The sequence below is a fragment of the Chironomus tepperi genome, unplaced genomic scaffold (assembly GCF_022539635.2).
Source record: "Chironomus tepperi strain 1889 unplaced genomic scaffold, CSIRO-AGI_Ctep_v1 contig_465, whole genome shotgun sequence".
Taxonomy (NCBI): Eukaryota; Metazoa; Arthropoda; class Insecta; order Diptera; family Chironomidae; genus Chironomus; species Chironomus tepperi.
Genome location: NW_027226587.1, coordinates 10,597 through 29,284, shown reverse-complemented (window position 1 = coordinate 29,284; position 18,688 = coordinate 10,597). Strand labels below are relative to the sequence as shown.

Here is an 18,688-nt window from a genome sequence, read left to right as displayed (position 1 = left end):
AGAAAACAATTTTGAGACGCAAATCCATAAATAAAGTTTTTTAATGAGTCCGAAATACAATCATTTATCATAACATCAATTTCTTAGAAGATAGAAGTCAGTATGTAGATTTCTATTTCAAATCCAATCTGTTAGATCAAGTATATGCCATTTTTTTTCATATTCATGACAGGAATAAGTGGGAGAAACGAGGAGCATAAGGAAAATATCGGATAAATTTTTGGAAGAAAAAAAGATAAAATTTCAGCACATGCCTGATATATTTCAAGGCTACTAGAGCAAAAAGAGCCTAAGGCAAAAAAGAAGCTGTAAGTAAGACGTACATGCTTGTTGGACATACTAGCGCTTTTATATGAAATTTATTTAATCTGTAGAATTATGAGCAACTGCGTATAGTCGCATTTTCCATGCTGCGTCACTAATTCTTGATCAACTAGACAAACCGCAACAACAAATTTCCAGTCCACATCCAACCCACGCCAAAAAAAAGAGCTCCTGTTTATCCTTTTTACTCCTTCCTCCTTTTTCCTATTACTGGCAAGCAAATAAATTGATGTATTGACATGTAATCTACATCTCATTTGAATCTTGACTTACAAATGTTTTTTTTATTCTTTTTTTCATAAATTGCAAATGCCATAGAAGGCACCAGCACATTCATATATTTAAATATCTCCACATGAGATAGAATGAGAACCACTCGACATAATGCTCTTTTTTTCGAGTATGAAAAATTTTTGTGGAATTTTTCTTTTGTTAAAACAAAAATAATATTGGAAGGAAGGGTTTTGGGTGGAGGTGGATATAGAGCGCATTTTATCAGATAAGTTATGAATCTTGTAGGCTTGATGATCAAACTTTGATCTTTATTCTCAACAAACTTTGAAATCTTTGTAGAACCTACGTCGCAAGGCATACTAGAAACGGTTTAAATTCTGATTCCAGGCAGGCATGGCTCTGGGTCCTACTTGTAATTTCACAGAATCTTTATCGACGCCAGTTTCATGATTGTCTAGTGCTAATTTTTGGCCAATTCTTTCCGAATAGACATATGTTAGTAGTTCCCTATGTTCTGCTAACAATTCTAGAATATCTCATTCACAATCTGGAGAACGCTTATAATGAGTTTAGAATTTGTATGAAGCTCTAGGATTCCAAATTTAAGGCTCCTGGACAGTACATCATATCAGCTAAGATTTCGTCGCCGAAACAAAGAAAGGAAACGAACTTGCTTTGAGGTTATCTCTACAAACTGCATTTTCTGCCTTACAAATTGATCAAAATCTGTCGTCACGGTACCATCAGAGCAACTATGACGATGGAGTATAGCAAGAGTGATCACGGTGTGCTGTTCAAGATTTTAGTGAATTAAAATTTCTGTGTACCTTGATTCTATATCGACTGTTTCTTTGAAACTGCTGAAAATCGAATGATTTTACTAAATTGCACCTATGGACAATATATAGTGAACAGTCCTATAGTTCAACATTCCCGGAACTATTTAACTACCACAGAAAAGGAATAGACGAATAAATGAAACTGAAAAATGGACGATAGACGATAAAAGAAGAGAAAATAAATAGAAAAAGAAGAAATTTCTTTCCCATGAAATATTTCATCACATTATGCTGTAATATTTGCACTTTATCATGATAAATATGTTCCATCCAAACATTTTCCACTAATGATATATTTTTGTTCTAAAAAAATACCAAATTATTCACATGAAAATCGCATTAGAGTTTAAGCAGATTATTAATTTAGTGCAGCAAATTCTCCTCTTGGCAATGCATGCATATATATTTTTTTTGGGGCATAAAAATTCTATTTAGCTCACGTACTGACAATTAGGAGGCAATTATAATCACTGTTTAGTGGTAAAATCACATGTTTTTAAAATATATATTTTTAATAAATTAGTAAAACATATTTTTGAGCATAAAATTGAATTTTTTATGTTTGAATCTAATTGAACATAATGTATACATTAATAATTAAGTATATGATCAATAAAATCACATTAAAAATTGAAATCATTGCTAAAAGTCAAAAAATTGTGCTAACTTCAAACTAGTCTAAATCAAAATCAATGCTAACTTTATAAAAATCCTTTAAAGAATTCCAAATTCCTCACTTCTGCTAAAAAGCATTTTTTCATAAGTTCCATCACGTCCAGTTGCCGTTCATCTCACATCCACTACCGTCAAATTAGCAAAAACATAATGGTCGAATTGATTTAAGTAGCTCAAAGACATTTTGTCTCAATAATGGATTCATAATATCCATTTTTGTCTTTGACACTTGCTGTATGGACGATGAAATGAGTTGAAATAAATCAGCATAATAATCCATATTCGGCAAAGGTGTTGAACAATATGTTGGTGATACTTCTGAGCAGTCGATGAGGCATGCTTTGAAAGGTGTTATATGAACGGTTGATTGATTTGGCTACATGAATAATAGCATTAATGTTGTGTATGAGTACGGTCATAAAGGATCGATTTAGCACAGTTTTTTTGGGGTATTTTTTTGGATGTAACTAGTTTTGTCATACTGTTGGGTATTGGAATCATGAAAATAGATTCTAACCCGAGCGACACAATGTGGTGAACTGTATTTTCCGCCGTAAAAAAGGATCGAAATCAGACACTTGGCGTACAACCGTAGGGAAGGATATAGAACAACAAACTAGCAGAAATAGACGTTTTAACTAGGAAGTATGACCAACTGCTTTATTAACTTCTCACAATTCACACCAGATAGTCTACCGTGATGACTGCTTTTGTCCAATGGACGTTTTGCTTTCCCCAACTTTGCACGCTGCATGACCCAGGAATGATCAAAACGTACCTAGCCACAATTTGTGTGTCGCGAAATCACGCAAACCGAGTTGGTGCGACTAGAACAGCGAAAAAGCATCCGAATCCAATGTGACTTTTCCTGAGATTGAACCTAGGTCGTTAGAACGGTAGTCCTACGCTCTAAACACTTGACCATAGCCGCTTTTTCGCTGCTGATCGAAGTCTACCGTCACCTCGAAAAAATAAGGAGCACGCTCATGTGTAGGGTCACAAAGCGGTGAAATGGCATTAGTGGTATAAATAGAAGAGCGTTAGCCTTTCGTGCCGAAGATCTTGAGTTCAATCCCAGGACTTGTCTAATTTTTGAAGCTCTTTTTCCATTCCACCGTTCTATTTACGAAGCTCCTTTCGTGTGTTGGGTACGGTTATGAGGTCTTTGGCACGTAATGTGTTTCCACTGCTAGCTATGCAAGGACATACTCGTATCTGGATGACTTTCATTACGACATCTTGCGCATATGTACTTGTGTTTTTGCAAATACTCGTCATACCATTGACACAGCAACATAACAGTGCCTTTCCCAATACCTTGTGCTGCTCGGGTAATCTAAACTGATCTGAACGCTAACAACAATATACATCACAACCTCAAAAAACTGCGCCTCAATGATCCAATTTCCAATTATAAAGCAATCAAATCTTACCAATTTACGATGTTCCAATAATTCTCGCATCAGTAATATAGCCGTTCTCGATCCAGCCTGAAAGTTCCATCGACTCCAAGCAAAATTATGTGATGATGCAAAATACGCCATACACGAATAAATGTGCATTTCCATGACATAATTTTTTTCACATGAACTCTCCGTATAGCAAAAAGCATCATCTGATGGAAATACATCACATGCTGTGTTCCTCATAAGTTTTATCAACTCATCTAGTTTCAATGTCGATCCGATGATTGTTGATAGAACATTTGGATTATTGGAACCCTGAAGTGTATTGAGTGTAATACCCTTTTCAGTGACAGTTACATCCATTACAAGCTGAGCTGCTGTTAATGTGAAATTAATTATCCCTGGTCTAAATCGACAAGTTTGGATGTAGTTTGATTTTTTGACAAAGATTCATTGGAATTTAATGGATGTAAAGCATGTGGGTTGTTTGTTGGATGTCCAAAAAAAGGATTTAAATATGAAGGCAGTAAAAAAGAAGTAATAAGGATATTTACAGTAGCTAAATGAACTTGAAGCTATTGATTAAAAAAAAAGTTTATCTACTTTAAGGGTTTAGGAACCTTTTGGCTCATTCCGAGGAAGTAGAAAACTTAATGTGATCAAAAACTTTCATTTCGTCCTTTATGTTCATAATTCCTTTAGGTCAATGCTGATATCCAAAATGAAATAAGAATTAATGAAGGGGCAGCTCTGAAAACGACCCAATAATGAAAATGAAATTTAAAGCTCTTTATGGTTGGGAAGACTGTAGATGATGCTAAATTTTTCAGTTTGGTTTTTTAATAAAGCTGAAGCTGCTTTTTGTGCTTCATTTGATCGTTTTTTGTGTCTATTGAAGAATAGTCTGGTTTGAAGTTTAGGAATTCATATGTGCCTCGTTATGCCTAGCTGTGTTGGCTATTGGCATTGCATAGAATTCAATTAGATCTTGGCATTTCAATAATGGATAGCAATAAGTGTTAATGCTTGGGTACTTTGTAGCTGGATATTCATTTTGTCTTGGAAAAACTTGTTCCGCCTTCGACAAGGACGTTGGATCAAATTTTAGAATAATTTTTTGGTAAAGAGCAAGATATATTACTGGATGTGTCTAGGCAAAGACCTCCGAATGGACAACTAGACCCAATGTCGACTAATGACATTTTCTCCGGATCGTTCCATACAATCTGTCATTACTCGATCTTTGGTTTGGATATTAACTACACTCAAGTTGTCGACTGTCGACCATGTCGTTCTTTGAAGTCAACCTTCCTGTCCCTGCCTACAATAGTTTAACCTTTAATTAAGCTTGGATCAATTTGAAGCCTGTCTATGGACATGCCTTTACAAAAACTATTATGAATGTTGTGAATTGTGGCTTGACACAGCTTACTTACTTACCAGAGCTCCGTTCGTCTCCGCCCGACTTTTTTGCTTGGATTAACGACCTCTCCCCCACGGGAAGGTGGAGTTGGTACTTAGTGGTGTTAGGCTAAGTGAAGCACTTGGCTTCATGTGTTCCGCATTCACCATCTTTGAGGGTTGGCTTACCGGCAAGTTATTTCCGAACAATTCATTTTTTAAAGGTTTGTGCCTTCAAACAAATCCAATCCACTAGACATTCCAATCAATGATTCGTAAACCTAAATCACAAAACTCATGACGCATGTTTTTCACATAATATGCATAATCACTAACATTATCATGAGGCGATAATCACGAATAGCAAATAATGAATCAACACATCCATAACTGTGTCATTTGATTAATGAAAATGTCAACAGAAGTCTCGACGACATCACACTTATGTGAAGAGTTTAATGAACTTGTATTATGTGAATGATGGATTGAGATTGATAAGAAGTTTCTTCATATTACAAACTTAGCTTAAAGCCAATTAAATAAGGATGGTCAAGTGGGCTGGAACATGTTATGATTGCTACAGCTACATATCATCTTCCGGCAAATGTGATGTAATGCACAAAAAAAAGAGTCTGAATTAATTTTGCCATATTCACCAACTCTATTGATTTTCCTTACTTAAATTATGAAACTCAGCATAATTTCATGCTATGTAAGCCTCACATATGACTGGAAGGCAACAATGCTGTTAGTTTTCAAGAATAAGAATGAAAAACTTGACGTATAAATCATGAACCCATTTATATAAAAATAGGTAGGAAATGGAGGGATATTATATCGTTTCGTGCAATTCATTCTGTTGCACCCTAGGGAGACATTTGAAATAGGAAAATTGAGAGGCAATAGAGATATTTATTATATTCCAAATATAGAAAGAAAAAGAGTTTTTTTTCTTCTCTTGCTCTTGATCCGTTTCCCTGTTGTAACAATTTTTTACGCACGTAAGGATAGCCAACAACAAAAAAATTGGAAATAAAGTTTGAAAGGGATAGGATGGATTTTAGGATTGGAGCGAATTTCTAGGGTTTCTGACAGCGGTTAACCGTTAACAGCATAACAGCGGTTTTTTACCTTAAAATGCGGTTAACGCAAAACAGCGGTTATTGAAAATTAACCGCTGTTAACAGCATTTTTATCTGTAAAGGCTTTAAATAAGAAAAATTTTAACAAAAATTTTGAATTTTAATAAAAAAAATTTTAATTTCTTTCTGAAATCTCTGCTTTTTTGTAAGCAAATGTGAAAATTTTAGGCGAAAATCCCTTTGAAAAACTTGAAAGATTTCGGGACATTTTTTTTTTCAAAATCTCGCCATTGTCGTGGAGTTAAGGGCAATTTCCGTCTTGCTTGCTTTTAAAAAATCAGGAAAATTTCGGTCCAAATTGCTGCGAAGAGAGTGTTCTTAACTTTTGCACTTGTGCTTTCAAATATATCATCAAACGCCTTAATGTTTAGAAATTTTCAATAGAAAAAATAATTTTGGAGTTTAATCATTAAATGTTTTTCTTTTTTTGTTTTAATTTTGATTAATTTCTTTACTTTTGTAGGTTTATGTAACCTAATTCAACCATAAGAGGCAAATAAAAAGAAAATATATCAATGAAAAGCTCAGTAACATAGTAAATTAGTGGTATTATTAAAAATTATTAATAACCGCTGTTAACCGCGTTAACAGCTGTTTTGAGTTTTTTCATAACAGCATAACAGCGGTTATGAAAAAACGCGGTTAATCAGAAACCCTACGTATTTCCAACTGCTGGGAAGTTTAGTCCGAATTCTCCCCAGTCAAAACTCCAGTCTGTACTCCAATCGGCATGGATTTGATTGGATTCAATTTAAATCTGCCCTCAGAGCTTAAATTAAACTTTTCATACAAAATCCGAGTCGACTTTGAGCTCAGTCTGTCACAATATTACAAACATGTCTGCCTTGTGTCGGATTATGGATCGATTACTCGATGTGTGCAATTCGGGTTAGTTCCAATAGAACAAAGAGGATCTAGACCTTAGTTACTTCTGTCTGGCCACAAACCACAATCCATGCCTGCCTGGTGCTGGAGTTCGGATCGATAACTCGACTTGTGCTGTTTCGGCCAGTTTCAACAGAACTAAGAGAATCTTGAACTTACTTACTTAGTTACTTCGATGACCATACAGATTAACTGTGATCCAAGGCCTCCCTAGGTTCTATCGTTTAGCTTAAAGCTTGAATCTTGACCTAAAGTTATGAAACATAGACCCTTACAGGCAAAGATACAGCTTTTAGGTACGTTAGTGATCTTTCTGTACCTTGAGACTATACTCTTTGCCTGTTAAGGACAAGGACAAAGTGATTACATCTTCAAGTCTACATCCCCAAATAAACACCCTTAAATTCCCAACAAGATAGTATTATTAATATATAGTAATACATTATACAACATACATTTTCAAGTCAGGCTTAATATCCCATGATTGAAATGGAAAATTGCAGTAGCGATTAGCAGCTAATGCGAATAAGCCCAAACGTCCTGTCCGAAATTGAATGGTTAATTTATCTTCATTGAATTTAACATCATGTATATCACGTGTACTCCATCTACCTCGACATCGTTTCATATTTGCATCCTTTACGATTTTATCGATCAATGTATTTTTGGCTATTTCACGATTTTCCTCCTCATCATCATCCTCCGCTTCCGATTCAACATCCGAATCTTCTGAAGTTTCTTCCACAGCATGTTTAGCATTTGACTTATTTAATGATATACCAGAGTCCTTTCGATCAATAGCTGTTGACTTTTTATCATGCATTTCCGCTGAATTTGAGAGATTTGATGAAATTTCCGCAATTTTCTTCTCTATCGATGGAATTGACAAATCAATGAGATCTTCAAGATCACGCATAAATTTTGAGAACATATAAACGTTCATTTGATGTCCTGACATTGTTTGGTCTGACTCCATACTGTACATGCTCTCATCGTTCTCATCCTCGCTTGAGGCATCGTTTCCGCCTGTTGTTGATGACAATAATAATTCATAACTTGAACGTTGCTTAACAACTTTTAAAATCCTTTTCGTTTTACATGTGGGAAATAATGCACGCGGTTGTCGGGTCTGATAGACAATTTCATCAATTGAATAGATTTGGTCGACATAGCAGCTCTTACGTTGTGTACTGTCGATGAATGCCGTTGACGTCTTTTTCGGTTTAAATTTAATTTCATATCCATCTGGTATCATGGGAATAATAAAATCTTCAAATAATGGCTTCAAATTGACTTTTTTCGGTATGTCAAGAAGATTGAAATCCTCAACAACCTTCACGTCACGATCTTTCGATGGTTTCTTAACAGGCTTCTCCTTTTTTGTTGGTTGAGTAACAACTTCTTCTTCAACCTCATCTAAATCATCGTCATCACGCTTTTTCTTCCTCGACTGCTCATCGTCGTATCGTTTCATTTGGAGATACTCTTCTTCACTCTCAAAGCGACAAACAACGGGCGGCTCAAACCAGGAAATGTGAGATGGCAGACTGTAATTAATTTTATTATGCAATTAAATAAATTGTGTTGGTCATAAATATTAAGGAACGAGCAAAAAGAATAAAGCGAGTAAAATTGTCGTCTTGAATGATTGTTTTATGTACATACTCAACATTTACAAGAACCATCTTCTCCATATTTTCTTCCATGCTCTTTATTTCCAGCTCTACTTCTTCTGGTGTACGTTTTTGACCTGCTTTGTGTGCTTCGGGCGCTCGATATGGGTAGTGGAAGTCTTTCTTCTTTAAATTGACTGGATGAATTACTGGAAATTATAATTAATAATTAAATTAAGCAGTAATGACTTCATGTACTGTAGTTGTCGCTCATAAATTATGTTCAACAATGAGGATGCTTGAGGGGAGTAGGCTGCGATGAGTCGACAGTATGTCAAGTCTATAACTAGACATTCGGTCGACCAATCGTAGTGCTGTGAATTGCCTTAAAGTATTTAAACATTAAGTCATTACTCGACCGATAATTAAGGACACAAAGCACTTCCCCGGATAGCACATGTCGGTTATTTGATCAAAAATTCGATCTCTGGCGTTATTTTGACTTGGTATTGAATTTGGTTTAAATTCGACTTGATGCCAAAGACACGTCGGTAATGATCACATCATGCCAGAGTCACACCATTCTAAAGTCACATCATGCCAGAATCACACCATGTTAGAGTCACACTATACCAGAGTCATACCATGTCAGAGTCACATCATGTCATAGTCACATCATGCCTGAGTCACACGATGCCTGAGTCACACCATATCAGAGTCACACGGTGCCAAAGTCACATCATACCAGAGTCACATCATACTAGAGTCGGACTTTTGCCATTCAGCTTCATTAGAGGTTCATTGAACTTTCATCACAAAAGTCAATTAAGCTTCAAGCATTTAAATCTACAAATAAATCAAAGAGCTCTAATTACGTGTCCTCATGAGTGAGCCGGTATCCGTTTTAACATCCTGAAGTGGCTGCTCTAAATATTCAATTTGAAAGACTCCACCAACAATTTTATATCGCCTTAAATTCACTTCAAATTCACCGAGATTAAGAGCTTCCGGTCCCATTCTTTGACGCTCAATTGCATTCAATTCGTCTTCATATTCTGTATACATTTTATCGATGTCAATTTGTCGTGGCTGGTTGGCATCTGTTTCCGCATTCTCATCCGGCTTCTCGTGAAATATTTGAAATAGTGCCTTTTGTAGCAATTCCTTCCTCTTTTTCCATTCACGTTTTGTGGTTTTTCTCAATGTTAATTTCTTTCTTTCACTCTCATCGTATGTTAATATTGTGCTGAAGCAGTAATCACTCAAATGATCATAATTTACCCATAAACCTCTTACAGCTGAATTTATGCATTTAACAGACGATGGCAATGATAAGCTCATTTGAATCATGGAAAATTCTATATTTGTTTTCTCCTCTTTGAGCTTCTCCTTTGGATTGCTGTTTATTTTTTTTTTGTGTTTATGGATATGTCGTTGTTGGATATGGAAATAAAGAAAAAATATTTTTTTGCTTTTTAGCTAATTGATTTATGGGTTTTGTAGACATGGATTCCTAGAGATGATGGCTTTGAGTGTGCTTTTAGGGGACTTATGGTTCTGTTTTGCTTTGAGATGTTTTTTATGATGGAATTCTGAAAATTATTTTATTATGAAAAATCTGCTTTATGTTGGGCATTTAACAATATTTGTCATGAAAATTCATGAAAAGCTTGTTAAACAGATGGGGACGGATTATACCCCGAGCAAGACAAGAAACAAATTTGTTGATTTTTTTAATAATTGGGACAGAGTTGAAGATCAAGATGACGTTTCAGATCCGAACAATTCTGACCAGTATGGTCACAAAATTGAGAATGTTAGATTTTATTGATTGAGTATACTCATGAGTACGGTCATTTAACTGAGTATGCTCAGTGTCTGCTAGGGTTAGTTGAGAAGTGAAGCCATCATTAAGTCGCCATAAAATCAGTTGATGTTGAATTTGTTCGGTTACAGACCACATTAGTGAAGGTATTACAAATTATGTCCATATATAATCGGAATCGTATTCAAGACGGTCTTTTTAAATATTTAGTCTGGAAGCTGATGATAACCCGAACAGCACTACGTATTCGTTAAGACACTGCTTTGTCAAGTAATAACGTCTAAAAGCTTAAAAAAGACAGGCCTCATTCCTAATCTAAGAACGAATGTCAGTCCAATACAGCGAACTACATTTTTTGCCGTTAAAAGAAAGTGAAAGCCGTCCAGACGTCATGTTGTCGTCAGGGCATCTATGAGGCTTAAGGTTAATTCGGCGAATTTGCGTTGGCCTAGAATATTCGCTGAACTGCTCGAGAAAGAGTCCTAAACTAAGGTTATCTACTAAGGAAGTAGCTTAGAGCTGGTCATTTTCTTTTAGCTGATTAAAATTGAGGACCCCACATCCCACCCCCACAAATACCCAACCTAATAATTAGTGACTCAATCTTTTATAGTCATCTTTAATCTACAACATCTATATAATAATCTGCATTTCATTTCCATCCTCGATACATGTACAGACTAAATAAATTCATATTTATTGAAAATAGAAACTCAATGCACAGACAGAACAACTCAATGTGATCATGTAACCCCTAATTACAATTTATGTCGTATTATTTCATAAAATATCTATCCAAACACACATCATACGGCTAAAAATCCATGCCAAAAAGAATAGCCATAAAAATAATATTTTTTTTTACTATGCATTTGCTGGTAATGGTATATCCCGTACGGTATACAATTCCATTTTGAATACAGTCGATTCAAATTTATATGTCGCTTGATTCAATCCACTTAGATTCATATTGCGTTCAATATTGCTTAGTATCTTGAACGTAAATTCATCGACAAATGACGCTAGTATTGAACGGATTTCCAGTTTTAGCTAGTCATACATATTTGCAATGTACAATTTTCATGGTGAAATGAATGAGAAAAATAGAAAAAAGAAATTAAATGAACATAAAATTGCATGAACAAAACTCACATCAAGCAAATCCTTTAGTTTCGATGGCGACAATGAATATTGATCTCGTAAGATTGCATCCATTTCGTCGAGTATACCAAGTACTTCAGATGCACGCCTCGCATACATTTCACCAACATCAGGTTGAAGTTTACGTAAATTGGCTTTTGAGAGATCGGGTACGGTTTGGTCTTGCGTCAATATGCTCTGCTCGTTGACTTTCAATAGCCAATTGATTTCCTTCTTGTTAACATTTTTAAAATCTTCTACCCACATGTGAATGTATTTTCTTAAGTCAGATGGATCGCTGGCATTTGGTAGACCATTGCATCGCATGTATTGTTCCCATTCAATTTTTAGTTTCTCGTTTTCGAGAAGCTTCTTGATTTCACGTTTTGCTTCTGTTAAGGAGAAGGTTTTAAGTATTAAATGGAACGAAATGTAATTAAAGATTAATAATTGATGTACAAACTTAGTATTTATAGAATTTATCAGAATTTGTACAAACTTGTTGACAAAATCTGCAACAGAGTCAAATGGAATGCTTTTTGTAGTAACTTAAGCTTTTCATGAGCAAGGCTACAGTAAGTAATAATTGAAGAGTGATGTATACCAGGGAAAAGAAGCAAAAATCTTGAAAAAATAACAAATTATGTCAATCATTTAGTTACAAAACTGAACGAAACAGAAGACGAAGTTTCCTCTATGTCATTCATATGGTTACCAGACAGAGGCGTCTATCGCTGGCTTCCGCTTGCCAATTACCAATTTGCAAAACAATTGAAGTTGTTTAAGGCAACTCGTGAAAGACCAAAGAACTCTTAGAGACAGTATTGCACTTGATATTGGTAATTGGCAGATTGAAGCCAGCAATATAGCAATCTTTTAACGATATCTGAAGGAGGCCATGAATCACAATTGATCTGTACGCCCAGCGAAGTAAGTAACTATTTGTTGAAGCAGTCAAAATCTGAATAATATGAAGCAGATAAATAAACATTCCTCTCATTCAGCTGACAGACAGACAATCACAGTAAAATAACAGCATTAAATTAATTTACAAAACATCCTATCTCATTACACATAAAAAAATATGCTAAGAGCTTACTTACTTTTTAAAGAATTGAAGCTTTCACGCAATTGAATACGTCTCAACTTATTCTCAACAGCCTCTTGTTCCTGCTTCTTCTTTGCATCTCGCCTTTCACGCATTTTACGTTCTCTGAAAAATGAGATTTGATATATTTTTATAAGCTTCATGGATTTCATTTTAAGGAAGCACAAGGAATTATGTTATGCCTTGAGTCACGAAAAAAGAAGAAGAAAAACGTTTCATTTAATTGGATTCTTAATTCTCACCTATCCTCTTCTAATTTCTTTAACCGTTCCTTTTCCGCTTCAACGCGAAGTGTTTCAGCTTGTTCGGCTTCTAATTTGGCTTTTTCCTTTTTACTCAGCTTCTTATTTTTGGCCTTTATTATTTAATTAAATTACAAAGTCATTTTCATGATATTTTATGCTCATTTTAAAGTAATTTGCAATTACTAAGTGGCTACTTACCATTTTAATTAATTTATGTCGGAACCACTTTAAAAAAGCAAAGCAAAGCTGAAGATGGAAATGGAAAATTTATTATTTGCTTCTGAAATAAACAAAACGAAAAAATACCAATTTTACAAGCTCAACAACTCAACAAACTGTCTTGGCAACAACAGTAAAAAGGAAACGGAATGCATTTAATTCATTGCATAGCAACTAACGAACTATTTGTAAAATTATTTATTTAAACTCTCTTTGGGTTCTGTTTATTTCGGAATTGAATGATGTATGCTGATGAAAAGTTTTGCTGTTATTTTTTTTTTTTCAAATATAAACATAGAATTACTTAGTGAAAGACTAGTAGATGGATGAAGTAATTAATGAATGATGTTTTTTTGTTAAACGGGATTTGTGATTGTCATGTTAGATTAGAGTCGAATTTGTGGAATTAAGCCATTATAATGCTTGAAGGGCCCAGCCTCATGACCTGGAGGCACTGCGATTTTAAATCTGTTGTACCACACCCTTTAGGCGTACAGTTTATAGTGGATCCGAACCAATTGAGCCATATATAGACAAAACTGTCTGTGCATGAGAAAGGCATCTGTGATTCTTGAAAGAGGATGTCGTCAACCCTCTAGTAATCTACTCTAAGAGAGAACGCTCAGTGGTTCGAGTAGCTAACTCATGTTGAATATCAAGCTCAAGTTGAGTATCTAGCTCAAGTTTAGTATCTAGTTTAAGTTTAGAAGCAAGATATAGCTGAGTAGCTTCCTCAAGATTGAGTCGTGCATGAGTAACTTCATGCCACATGTTATAAAAGAAGACTTGCGCAAATGGACGACAACTTTACTACAACTTTGATTTTAGTTAAGTTAGACACAATTGCACAAGTAATTTGCTACTCGTTCTACATCAGCACACTCTAATAAGGAATAGAAAATAAAGTTTACATGATATCATGTCCAAGACCATACTTGATTGATCGCAAATACAACTGATCGGTAAGGCTAGCGAAGTAATTAAGTAAGTAAACGCAATTTTATCTCTATCGATAGCTTCTCCGTGAGTTTATTGGGTCTTTCTCGTGGTCTTCTAAATGCCACCTAGTTGCTTGGACGTCATAACCAAATGATTCCCTTGTAAGGAATTTTTTTTTTGTTCACTTCAAAACTTTTTCATTTTGCTGATTTTGAAAGAAAATGAAAAGCGAGTAAAATCAGAACAGAAATTGCAAAGCATAATTAAAGAGACGGAAATGAACTGTTTGAAGTTTGAAATTAACTCTCTTTTCAGCAATCCATTATGCTTGTTCTTGCTCACTCAACGAAAAATCAATTTATTTTTATTGGCTGTTCCAGATTGTTCTGTTGTATTCAAATTTGGAATTGGTTTCTGAAGTTTACAGGTTGTTGTTTAATTAGTCTGGTTTTGGGTTCAAGGATGATTGATGTGGTTGTATTGCGATTGGTCATCTCCTTTAGGAACAGAGACTGCTTTAAGATACCGTAGTGGACTTTCTGTATTATGAAAGCATGTTCTTTGCATGTTACGATCTATTTAGTTTGACATGTCACTAGTCAAACCAAATCCCGGGCTGCGGGTCCCAAATCAGCCATCACGATGTCATCAAGACAACTTCGCATCTAGCCATTGATACAAAGTGACGAAGGGTAACGTAAGACACCTCTAACAAACGCAAACGCGTTGTACTGTTCGGCAATTATAGTTTGATACCCATGAAAATCAGTTTGATTAAGCGACACTAAATCAACTTCAAATTCATACAAGACATTTAATTATAAATCCCCAAAGAAGAAACCACAAATGGCAATTAAGCACGACACAAGACATGACCGCATACCAATTCAATCCTTTTCAACTTTGACATCAAATTCATCACGAATTAAACTTTAATTAAATTAAAGTGAAAACTTTTATAAATAATTTATAAAAATATGCTTGAAGTCAGGCTTTAAAGCCTTCCCAAAAAAGTAAAATAATCTTCGTCATCACACTTGTCTAAATTTTTAGACTTGGAATTTTTAATTAAAAGCATTTAGTTCTTTCATTGTAAATTATTATTATGAGAATCATAAATTCATCAGAGGATTAGAGCGACATGCTGCTCGACACTTTTTTTCTCACAAAAAAAGAAATTCTTTTTCTGAGGATAAAGTATACAGGAAAGAAAATACCTCATTCGCGTGTGTATGAGGAATTCATAATTAAAATTCAAGTTTAGGCAGGCAAAAATGAGACAAAAGCTTTACTTTATGTTGAGTAAAGAAGAAGGGATATTGTTGTAGATGGAAACATTTTTAATCTCGAGTAATAAGGAAATGTATAAGGGGTGGAGAACTGAGGAAGTAAGGATAGTTATATGACTTAAGAGCTTTTACCCTTTGGTTCTATCGCTGGCTTCTGTCTTCCAATTATCGATACCAAATGCCATGCTGTCTCTATTAACAGCTTCTGTCTATGAGTTCTTGGAATTTCCTTACGTTGTGTCGATCGTATATCTTAAAATTCCAAAGAATTTCTATAGAAAGATTGGATGTGTAAAAACAAAAGTCCTTAACATTCCGAACTGGCAGAAGTTCTCGAAGGAAAGAGCCGACACTAGATGTTCTCTCGGCGTGGATATCGACCAGGAAGTAAGGAGGTAAATTTGTCTTGGAATAAGAAATAAACATTATGTAGCGCTATCGACTAATGACAGTCTTATTTCACTCAGGGAGGTTGTGTCTAACATTTATATCGATACTTAGTTTTGGACTTGACATTTAAGACGCCAGAATAGTACACGTCAGTTAATTGATTCAACATCTGGTCCTAGGTTGGTGTGACTCATGCTTGGTTTCTGATTTAAATAGAATCTGGTATCAAGATAGAGTCATGTCGGTTTGGATCGGAATTTTGATCGATTTACCGATTTGTGCTTTTTCCGTGTTGAGAACGTTAAGATCCTATGAGTCAAGAAGCTTAACCCTAACAAATGGAGCGTGTTAGCCTAAATAGGCGTTCAACTAATTAAATTTGATCAATATATTTGACCATCCTGGACAATGCTTAATTTCTCGAGTATACTCATGGATATGTTCTAATTAATTAATCATTATCAGGCCCTCGAGTGAACTGTTTAGAAGCTCAATGGTACAATCAATGGAAAATTCAAAGACAAAAACTGTGACGGGTCAGTTTTCTGTGCATGTCACAGGCACCTGATTTTGCTACACTGAATGAGACTGTCTTACTTCCATAAAGGTTAAAACTCAACAATTTCAATACTTCTCTTTCTAAATAATACTTATCACACCTCACTCCATTCACTGTATCTTTTATTCCCAGCACAAAAGTCAAAACGACTCAAAACTCATCATCCCTACCCCCTTAAACAAACAACAAAGAGCGCGCGAAGAGCGAGAAGTGAGAGAGTGAGAAAAAAAGTGTTATGGTAAAATGACACGATGAAGAAAGATTTATTGAAGATTATAAATTTTCATCCATTCCTAACAATAAACAGCAACCCATTCGCTACACTTGCTCTATAATAATAATGTAAAAAATTTCTTGTTTGCTATCAGAACTTTTTGAAATTGAAATTCGAGAATCAAGTGCTTGAATTGCATTTTAAAATCACAATGCTATCGAACTTCTATGTTGCTTCTTTTATTATTCAGCATACTGTTGCGCTCATCACTCTTTCTTTCCTTCTTGTTCGACTGAATGGATATATATGGCGATGAATCTTCTTGCACTTTTACTAGTTTTTACAGCAAACAGCAATAAACTTTCAATTTAAGAGCAGGTAAATGAGATTCAATTCAAGGAAAAAACGAGATGAAGGAAGTAGATATAAAAAAAAAGTGTAACTTGATTATAGCGGAAGTTTGTTGATGTAAGTATGGTTGAAGATGAGAAGTCGTTATTGTGGATGATGTTTTGATGAGTTTCTTACATCACAACAGATTTTATGTTTTTCAAGAAATGGGATACTGTGATTTTTAATCACATTTATGGAGATGGAAGTGTTTTAAAGCTGTTTTTATTAAATGTTATGCTTACATATGTTGCTAGGAAACGAGCATATCAACATGGATTCATTATCGCTGTGCATACTTGGTAAAGTTTATCGTTTCAATATGAAATTGGATATAAAGAACTTAGCTAAGGTAGAGCACTGGTTTTGTCAATTTGTGGTTATCATCTCTGCCATTCCGATTTGATGACTCCATCTCCTTTATGGGACAAATTGTTATTATTCAAGTTCTTACAAAATGTAAACTCATGCTGATGTGGCTTTGGTATGAAGTCAACGATACACAAATATTGTTTTCAGGTTTTCGTGATGTTGGCACAGAGTTTCTTGATGTTGCTGACTAGACTCAATTGCATAGCAAAAGGATTATCGAAATTTTTGAATAATTTTCTAGAACTAGAAGTAAGAGTTCTCTGACTGCCACGTGGCAGCTGATTTCGGTACAAATAATGCAATTTGCCCTATCGTGTTGTTCAAGCTTAGCAAATTTTGATCCACCTTTCTAGCTATGCCCTTGATCAAAGGTGATACTGGTGATCATCCCCAGTGACACAAATGTAGAAAGCTCTGTTATCGAGCATATAGCTACCAATAATAAGTGGCTTCCATATGGTGTTAATATAAGATTATTGGCAATTGGCAGGAGGAAGCCGCCGATAGAATGGGCATTGACTGACATCTGAGGGAGGCCATGGACCACTGGAGTTGATCTGTACGGCCATCGAAGTAAGTAATTAAGTTAATAAAATAGATTTAAAGAAGCCTTAAAAGCTCTATGACGGAACCTTCATGGTTTTGCTCAAGCATTAAAATTCAACACTGTACAATTTTCATCTCACCAGATTCCAAATTGCAGACATTAAGTCAACATTATTATACCCAAAATCTCAAACACATGCACAACTGTTGAATTTCACCAACAGCATACAAATTTTATTGTATCGATTGTTCTGCAAACTTTCAACAATATTTTTTTTTTTGAAAAAGCAGCTTGATTTATGCTCTATATGAATCTAAACTTTCTACAGTCCAATTTCAAAACCTGAAGTGCAATAACATTTCGAGAATATACATCTAAACTTTTCGCCCCCGTGAGGAATTAAATTAAAATTAAAACCATCCACAGGTGAATAGATCTATCATCTGAGTAATATGAGACTCATTGTCATGGAATTTTTAATTAAATTTTCAACTACGGGTCACGTTTTTCGCACAGTTTTCTTGATTAAACTTTTATTCATACAAAAAAAATGGCAGCATTTATTCCCTTACCTGAATATTCTTCTCGTTATTATTATTATTATGATAGTTGTCAGCTGGTGATTCTTGCATGCAACATCAACAAGTTTTTTGTTGAAACATGAAAAAAAAAATAAATTTTTTTTAAACGCTTGATTGTTGTTGAACTTTTTTGTTAGGGAAGCAAACTTTGTGTTTAAATTAAGTGCACTGAAATGACAGTTAAGTTAATAGCTTTATAGGATGTGGAGTTATCTGTGGTGCTTTGAGGTTTGAGTTTAAACGATGTCTGGATTTAACTCGAGCAATAAGGTGTAGTTGACATAAAAATGAGCTAAAGGGAGCTGTCTTGATGTTTTAAGGGGACTTTTGTGTCTTATCGGCTGCAAGGTC

General features: G+C 34.9%; 1 protein-coding gene across 1 annotated transcript; it reads right to left on the bottom strand.

Annotated features, from left to right (window-relative positions):
• Positions 1-2,134: 2,134 nt before the first annotated feature.
• On the bottom strand, positions 2,135-18,388 carry LOC139099187 (titin homolog). Its single transcript, XM_070651584.1, has 10 exons — positions 18,329-18,388; positions 12,835-12,947; positions 12,588-12,697; positions 11,497-11,876; positions 11,210-11,394; positions 9,395-9,918; positions 8,572-8,728; positions 7,362-8,453; positions 3,506-3,884; positions 2,135-2,448 (listed from the first exon to the last, which is right to left on the bottom strand). The coding sequence occupies exons 1-10, from the start codon at positions 18,386-18,388 to the stop codon at positions 2,209-2,211; spliced, it is 3,240 nt and encodes a 1,079-aa protein (XP_070507685.1). The 3' UTR covers positions 2,135-2,208.
• Between the last annotated feature and the right edge of the window lie 300 nt (positions 18,389-18,688).

Bases quoted from the DNA above. Each gene is read 5' to 3' on its own strand.
- LOC139099187 (XM_070651584.1), bottom strand. From the start codon at position 18,388: ATGCAAGAATCACCAGCTGACAACTATCATAATAATAATAATAACGAG. The intron at 12,698-12,834 runs GTGAGAATTAAG...CTCATTTTTCAG, and splicing joins AAGAAATTAGAAGAGGATAG to AGAACGTAAAATGCGTGAAA. The intron at 11,395-11,496 runs GTGAGTTTTGTT...ATGTATGACTAG, and splicing joins AACTAAAGGATTTGCTTGAT to CTAAAACTGGAAATCCGTTC.